The 8,928-nt window shown below is 43.7% G+C and overlaps 1 protein-coding gene across 1 annotated transcript; it reads left to right on the forward strand.

The window, feature by feature from the left end:
- The first annotated feature begins 5,871 nt into the window (after window positions 1-5,871).
- LOC116910322 (keratin-associated protein 16-1-like) lies at window positions 5,872-8,467 on the forward strand. Its single transcript, XM_032914184.1, has 2 exons — window positions 5,872-6,133; window positions 6,333-8,467. Exons 1-2 carry the CDS (start codon window positions 5,872-5,874, stop codon window positions 8,465-8,467), a joined length of 2,397 nt encoding a protein of 798 aa, XP_032770075.1.
- The last annotated feature ends 461 nt before the right edge of the window (window positions 8,468-8,928 follow it).

Here is an 8,928-nt window from a genome sequence, read left to right on the forward strand (position 1 = left end):
TGCCAGTCCATGAGCATGGGAGATAAGTCCATCTTCTGAGATCTTTGATTTCGTTCTTCAGAGACTTGAAGTTCTCGTCATACAGATTTTTTTCACTTACTTGGTTAGAGTCACACCAAAGTATTTTACATTGTTTGTGTCTATTGTGAAGGGTATCGTTTCCCTTGTTTCTTTTTCAGCCTGTTTATCCTTTGAGTAGAGGGAGGCTACTGATTTGTTTGAGTTAAGTTTATATCCAGCCACCTTGCTGAAGTTGTTTATCAGCTGTAGGAGTTCCCTGGTGGAATTTTTGGGGCCACTTAAGTATACCATCATATCATCTGTAAATAGTGATATTTTGATTTCTTCCTTTCCAATTTGTATCCCTTTTTTTACTTCTTTTTGTTGTCTAATTGCTTTGGCTAGGACTTCAAGTACTATATTGAATAGCAATGGAGAGAGTGGGCAGCCCTGTTTAGTCCCTGGTTTTAGTGGAATTGCTTTATGTTTCTCTCCATTTAGTTTGAAGTTGGCTACTGATTTGCTGCATATTGCTTTTACTATGTTTAGGTATGGACCTTGAATTCCTGATCCTTCCAAGAGGTGTTGAATTTTGTCAATTACTTTCTCAGCATCTAATGAGATGATCATGTGGGCTTTTTTCTTCGAGTGTGTTTATATTGTGTATTATGCTGATGGATTTCTGTATATTGAACCATCCCTGCATTTCTGGGATGAAACAAACCTACTTATTCATGGTGAATGATCATTTTGATATATTTTTGGATTCAGTTTGTGAGAATTTTATTGAGTATTCCATAGATATTCATAAGGGAAATTGGTCTGAAGTTCTTTCTTTTGTAAGGTCTTTGCATGGTTTGTGTATAAGAGTAATTGTGGCTTCAAAAAACAAACTGGCAGTGATCCTTCTGTTTCTATTTTGTGGAATAGTTTGAAGAGTATTGGTATTAGGTCTTCTTTGAAGGTTTGATAAAATTCTGCACTAAACCCATCTGGTCCTGGGTTTTTTTGATTGAGAGACTTTTAATGACTGCTTATATTTCTTTATGAGTTATGTTTAGACAGTTTATCTGATCCTGATTTAACTTTGGTACCTGGTATCTGTCTAGAAAATTGTCCATTTCCTCCAGATTTTCTAGTTTTGTTGAGTATAGGCTTTTGCAGTAGGATCTGATGATTTTCTGAATTTCCTCAGTTTCTGTTGTTTTGTCTCCCTTTTCATTTCTAATTTTGTTAAATTGGATACTATCTCTGTATCCTCTGGTTAGTCTGTTGGTTTTCTCAAAGAACCAGCTCCTGGTTTTGTTGATTTTTGTTTCTACTTGTTGATTTTAGCTTTGAGTTTCATTATTTCCTGCCATCTACTCCTCCTGTGTTTATTTGCTTCGAGAGCTTTTAGGTGTACTGTCAAGCTGTTAGTGTATCCTCTCTCAGGTTTCTCTTTGGAAGCCCTCAGAGCTATGAGTTTTCCTCTTAACACTGCTTTCATTGTATCCCCAAAGTTTGGGTAAACTGTTCCTTCATTTTCATTAAATTCTAAAAAAAAGTCATTAATTTCTTTCTTTATCTCTTCTTTGATCAAGTTATCTTTGATTAGAGAGATGTTCAGCTTCCATGTAAATGTGGGTTTTCTGTTGTTTTTGTTGTTATTGAAGACCAGCCTTAGTCCATGGTGATCTGATAGGATGCTTGGGATTTTGGAACTCCTGTAGATGGCAGGGGGCAGACAGGGGACACTGGTGTGGGAAGATCTTTAAAAAAGGGAAGATTAGAATGCATGCTAAATAAAAATAGAGAGGAAACTAGAGTAGAAATCTTTCAGAGGAGACAGGATTAGGGTGATAAGGAATAAGATGGGGTTGAGGGGAGAGTTAATCAAAACTAAGGGTATATTAAAGGTCATGTGGAGATCTATTATTTTGTAAGCTAGCTAGCAAGTATAATCAAAGAAGACTCCAGATTAGTGCAGCTCCAAGAAGCTATAGGCAATTAAATAAAAATCCTAGTGTCAGGTATGTTATCCAACCCTATGGGAAACCCTAGGTCTCCAAAAAAATAATACACACTATTAGCATTCTGTTTGCTTGTCCACCAGACCCAGCTAGTAAGACCCTACTTACTGCTAAAGCCACCATATACTTTGGTTACAGGAATAGAGAAACCAAAGTGGAACTGAACTGGGTGCTTCCTTCCTGCTAGGTAGCTTCATGGTGCGAGAAAGATGATGCAAGTAGTCAGGGAAGAAAAGTCTTATCCAGCTACAAATCCTACAAGCTACAATACCAACTTCTCAAGAAAGATGTACCCACTGGGGCAATGGTGGCATGAGTATTATGGCAGTGACCAACCACTGTTTCTCTGGATGAAACACCTTTCAGAAGAGAAATTCATACATGATAGGTACTGTAAACCTGGTCATAAGCCCACAGCTGGGAGCTCAAAGGACCCAGGACAGAAACTACATTTCAGTGGATAATGATGGTTATGACAGAGACATATAACTGGTTAGAGTGCTCAAAGTAATCAATTGCCGAGTGCTCAGCCCTAAACAGGGTATCCATACTATTCCCTCTAGGTCTCAGGGGACAGCTTGAAAGAGGGGACAGAGAGAATGGAGGACGGGGAGGAATGGTGTGAAACACATCCTTCTGGACAAGATAGGTCCCATAATACGCCATCAAAGGTGAAGGAGAGACCTGTGAGAGACCCATGAGACTCCACCCTGAAGAACTATGGCTGCTGGGGGACAAAGAGTACTTTTCTTTAGCAGTGTAACCAGGGTCATAATTCATGCTCATGAAACCCTAATTAAACTCAGTGGGATGGACACAGGGACACACACATACACACATTTAATATAAGAGGGAGACTTTGAGGGAAGAAAAGGGATTCAGTGGAAGAGAGATTAGAGAGCGTAGTGAGGAAATGAAGTAATCAGAATAAGCGTGTGTGTGTGTGTGTGTGTGTGTGTGTGTGTGTGTGTGTGTGTGTGTGTGTGTGTGAGTGGAGTGTGTGTGTGTGTGTGTGTGTGTGTGTGTGTGTGTGTGTGAAATTGTTACCAGGCATAATGAAATAAGTCTTTAATTCCAATATTCAAGAGACAGAGGCAAGCAAAGTTTTGTGAGATTAAGGCCAGCCTGGTCTGCATAGGGAATTCCAGCCAGGGCTATATAGTAAGATCTCATGTTGAAAGAAAAAAGTGAATCAAAGAATAATGAGGAAAATAGAAGAATCTTATATAAAACTTACAATCGTGAAGCAATTTGAAAAAAAAAACACTTCAGGGCATGGGCACAAGCAGTATGATTTTCAACAGCTCTGCAGTAGCTCAGAAAATAACAACAAGAAATGATAGATGTAAGCGCATCAAATTAAATAGCTTCTTCACAAATAAGGAAACAATGAACAAGCTAAAAGACAGGCAACAGAATGGAAAAACAGAAAGAAACCCATTCTCAGCTACCCATCCAGGGCACTACTATCCAGAATATACAAAGAGTTAACAAAACTAACAACAGAATAGAAAGTAACCCAATCCATAAATGGGCCAATGATCAGAATCTTTCTTAAAAAAAAAAAAAAAAAGTACAGATATCCAGCAAACGCATGAAAAAATTGACATACGTGGTCATCAGGAAAATGCAAATCCAAGCTATCTATGAAACTCCATCTGACTGCAGTCAGGAATGTGGCCATCAAGGAAACAAAGAATAAATGCTGAGGATAAAGGGAGGGGGAAAATTAAAAAACAAAAAATCCTCTTACTCTGTTGCTGAGAATGTAAATTTGCATAATACCTATGCAAATCAGTTTGGAGTTTCCTTCAAAAGCTAAGAATAAAACAGCCACATGATCCAGCTGCGTGACTCCTCTGTAAGCACTCAATTAAGTCAAAGTCAATCTACGATGGAGAAATGTCCGCTACCGTGGCCTGCGAGGGACCATGACATTTTTCAGTTTATGAAATCGGCCAGGATTTAGCGGATAAGTAAGATGTGTAATGTATAAGTGACCGAAATAAGTTAGGCTAACGAATAAAATTATGTGATTGGTGGAGAAATGGTTGGAAATGAGGCTGCCATATTAAATGAAGTAAACCAGACTCAGCGTGGCAAGTAGTCATATGGAAATGAGAATAAAAGAGTGATTGTTTTTATAAAAATAACAAGAGATAAAAATAGAGCTGAGAGAAGCAGAGGCGAGCGAGGCAGAAGGCAGCATGCCAAGGTTGAGTGTGGGAAGAGTGTGCTGTGCACAGGGAGAGAGATGCCACAATCAACTATAGAATTTTGTAAAATTAACGTATACTAATAAACGCTAATAAAAACTAATCTTTTGATACTTCAGAAGCAGCAGAGATGAGCTTTTTAATCAGAACACATCTTCTAGCAGAAAAGTTAAATATCTAAGAATAAATCTAGTCAACTACATCGTATCAACCCATTTAGAAGACATGATTATTTTTATAAATGTGTTTGGGGATGTGAGGGCACAATAATATGAATTTTTTCTTTCTTTTGATTAAAACTACATCTAATCATTTTCTTGCAGTGTTATTTAATATGTAAATTCTATTGCTTTACATGAAGTATGACTAAAAATACACAGAGGAATAAACATTTCATAAAAGAATCTTATAACTAATTATCCACATAGTTATGCATGCCAGGAAAATGTTCAAATCTACTTGCCAAAAGTAGCATAAAAGGTTTTTGTCATGCCATTAATTTTAATTGACTCAAGCTGAAAACAGCTGCATTTTTTTGTAGAAGAGAGATCCACACATAGATTGTGTCAAATTTATCCTTTGGGAGATTACAGGCCAATGAAAAAGAGAAAGAATAGGTCATCACAGTGAAGGGTTGAACAATCATAAGCTGAATGGAGACGTCAGTTATAACTTTGATTTGCAAAGAAGTCAAAGATGGCACCATTGGCCAAAAAGTAAACTTGATACAAAGCGATCATCTCTCCTTGAGAAAGAGTGAGAGGATGCTATTTGTAAAAATTAGATGAATTTATATTTCTTACCTGATTAGTAATGAAACAGGCATGTTCATTTTGGGATATCCTCTCCACCATAACTTAATTTGTCCCTTTCAACATGTACAATAGACCTTCCAAATGTTTTAAATACATTTGCCATCGCAAACAAATTAGGAATCATTTCAACCTGTTTTTAACCCATCTTTGTGAGAAAGAGAATAAAGAAAGGATAGCAAAATGAGAGAGTAGGACAGAAGGACAGGCAGGCAGACAGAAGGAAGAAGATAAAGACCAGGGAAGAACACTGTGCACTTTGGTATCTTCTCATTCCATGTCCACATCACTCCTCTAGTCTACCCTGATAAGGAGCATATTGGGTCAGATATCTTCATCCCAAGTACCTTTGGTAAAGAAACAAATGCCTGGGCTAATCTGAAGTGAGCATTTGTGAAAAAGGACAGAGACGCTGCCTGGTTGTCACTGTGAGCATAGCACTATCTTTCAGAGATACCTCATAAGCTAAGTATGGATGAAAGGTTGATAAGCAGGTACTCTGACTCTCCCAAGACTTCAAGGGCTACCACATGATCAGATGACGATCAAGGATACAATGAGACTTGTAGTACAATACCCTCGCCTCTGTTGAAAGAGTTCCCATGAGTTACTCTGGAATAAGAATCAACTTAAAAATGATGCATAACATTCAAAAACACTTCCTTATAAACACAAACTGAATATGGAAAACGGTGTAAACAACATCAAGGAAAAGTCCTGCTGATTGGTCCAAACTTTGAAGGCCTGGCATATATAAGGTCCAGAATGCAAGAACTCATCATACTGTAGAAAACTCACCTGTTAACAGGAACACACAACCACCCTAACACCATGGCCAACTCTTGCTGCTCCCCTTGCTGTAAGCTTACTTGCTGCAGGACCAGTTGCTGCAGACCAACCTGTGTGGCCAGCTGCAATCCATCCTGCTACCAGCCCAGCTGCTGTAAAACCACTTGCTGTAGGACCACCTACTGTAAGCCAACTCTTGTGACCAGCTGCTGCAGCACACCCTGTTGTCAGCCCAGCAGTTGTAAAACCACCTGCTGTAGGACCATCTGCTGTAAGCCAACCTGTGTGACCAAGTGCTGCCAACCCAGCTGCTGTGAAACCACCTGTTGTAAGACCACCTGCTGTAAGCCAACCTGTGTGACCAGCTGCTGCAGCACCATATTGGAAGAGCACCTGCCACAAACCCAGCCGCGCCAACAGCTCCTACGCCGCCCCCTGCTGCCAACCAAGCTGCTGTAAAACCACCTGCTGTAAGACCACCTGCTGTAAGCCAACTTGTGTGACCAGCTGCTGCCAGCCCAGCTGCTGTGAAACCACCTGCTACAGGACCACCTGCTGTAAGCCAACCTGTGTGACCAGCTGCTACAGCCCACTCTGCTGTGAAACCACCTGTTGCAAACCAGCCTGCGTGACCAACTGCTGTAGCATACCCTGTTGCCAGCCTTGCTGTGAAACCACCTGCTGTAAGACCACCTGCTGTAGCAGTACACCCTGTTGCCAGCCTAGCTGCTGTGAAACCACCTGTTGTAAGACCACCTGCTGTAAGCCAACCTGTGTGACCAGCTGCTGCAGCCCAATCTGCTGTGAAACCACCTGCTACAAACCAGCCTGTGTGACCAGCTGCTGCAGCCCACCCTGTTGCCAACCTAGCTGCTGTGAAACCACCTGCTGTAAGACCACCTGCTGTAAGCCAACCTGTGTGGCCGGCTGCTGCAGCCCAATCTGCTGTGAAACCACCTGCTACAAACCAGCCTGTGTGACCAGCTGCTGCAGCCCACCCTGTTGCCAGCCTAGCTGCTGTGAAACCACCTGCTGTAAGACCACCTGCTGTAAGCCAACCTGTGTGGCCAGCTGCTGCAGTACACCCTGTTGCCAGCCTAGCTGCTGTGAAACCACCTGTTGTAAGACCACCTGCTGTAAGCCAACCTGTGTGACCAGCTGCTGCAGCCCAATCTGCTGTGAAACCACCTGCTGCAAACCAGCCTGTGTGACCAACTGCTGCAGCACACCCTGTTGCCAGCCTAGCTGCTGTGAAACCACCTGCTGTAAGACCACCTGCTGTAAGCCAACCTGTGTGGCCAGCTGCTGCAGTACACCCTGTTGCCAGCCTAGCTGCTGTGAAACCACCTGTTGTAAGACCACCTGCTGTAAGCCAACCTGTGTGACCAGCTGCTGCAGCCCAATCTGCTGTGAAACCACCTGCTGCAAGCCAGCCTGCGTGACCAACTGCTGTAGCACACCCTGTTGCCAGCCTAGTTGCTGTGAAACCACCTGCTGTAAGACCACATGCTGTAAGCCAACCTGTGTGACCAGCTGCTGCAGCCCACCCTGTTGCCAATCCAGCTGCTGTAAAACCACCTGTTGTAAGACCACCTGCTGTAAGCCAACCTGTGTGACCAGCTGCTACAGCCCAATCTGCTGTGAAACCACCTGCTACAAACCAGTCTGTGTGACCAACTGCTGCAGCACACCCTGTTGCCAACCTAGCTGCTGTGAAACCACCTGCTACAGGACCACCTGCTGTAAGCCAACCTGTGTGACCAGCTGCTGCAGCCCAATCTGCTGTGAAACCACCTGCTACAAACCAGCCTGTGTGACCAACTGCTGCAGTACACCCTGCTGCCAGCCTAGCTGCTGTGAAACCACCTGTTGTAAGACCACCTGCTGTAAGCCAACCTGTGTGACCAGCTGCTGCAGCCCACTCTGCTGTAAAACCACCTGCTGTAAGCCAACCTGTGTGACCAGCTGGTGCAGCCCACCCTGTTGCCAGCCTAGCTGCTGTGAAACCACCTGCTGTAAGACCACCTGCTGTAAACCAACCTGTGTGACCAGCTGCTGCAGCCCAATCTGCTGTGAAACCACCTGCTACAAACCAGCCTGTGTGACTAACTGCTGCAGCCCACCTTGCTGCCAGCCTAGCTGCTGTGAAACCACCTGTTGTAAGACCACCTGCTGTAAGCCAACCTGTGTGACCAGCTGCTGCCAGCCCAGCTGCTGTGAAACCACCTGCTACAAACCAGCTTGTGTGACCAGCTGCTGCAGCACACCCTGTTGCCAGCCTAGCTGCTGTGAAACCACCTGCTGTGAACCAGCCTGTGTGACCAGCTGCTGCAGTACACCCTGTTGCCAGCCTAGCTGCTGTGAAACCACCTGCTGTGAACCAGTCTGTGTGACCAGCTGCTGCCAGCCCAGCTGCTGTGAAACCACCTGCTACAAGACCACCTGCTGTAAGCCAACCTGTGTGACCAGCTGCTGCAGCCCACCCTGTTGCCAGCCCAGCTGCTGTGAAACCACCTGCTGTGAACCAGCCTGTGTGACCAGCTGCTGCAGCCCACCCTGTTGCCAGTCCTGCTGCTGTGAATCCAGCTACTGCCAGCCTAGCTGCTGCCCAACCTGCTGTGAAACCACCTGCTGCTAAACTGCCTGCTCTAAACCAACTTATATGACCAGCTCTCACTGTGATTCCAGCTGCTGTAAGTCCTGCTGCTGATCAGCTTTCCAACTGAACAATACGACACAACCATACTTCTGTCACACCAACCTTGCCATGTGGGCATAGGCTCACATCTTAGCATGAAGTGATCACTACTTTGGAAACCTATTCATCACTGTGATGTGTTGCAAGACTGCCCCCTCCCTCTCCTTCCCCCTCTCCCTCCCCCTCTCCTTCTCCATCTTCCTCTCCCTCTTCCTCTCCCCCATCTCTCTCCTTTTCTCTCTTTAATGTAGATCATGTGCTGGCTTCAGAGACAGATGAGGAAGCCAGTCCTCAGCTTCTCTTTTGAGCCCCAGATCTTTATCTTTCCCTCTGAACAACTGAAAGACACTTCAATGAAAATAATCAAAAACATATGAAAACTTAATAAATTCTGAACTATT

This window comes from Rattus rattus, chromosome 9 (genome assembly GCF_011064425.1).
Source record: "Rattus rattus isolate New Zealand chromosome 9, Rrattus_CSIRO_v1, whole genome shotgun sequence".
NCBI classification, from domain to species: domain Eukaryota; kingdom Metazoa; phylum Chordata; class Mammalia; order Rodentia; family Muridae; genus Rattus; species Rattus rattus.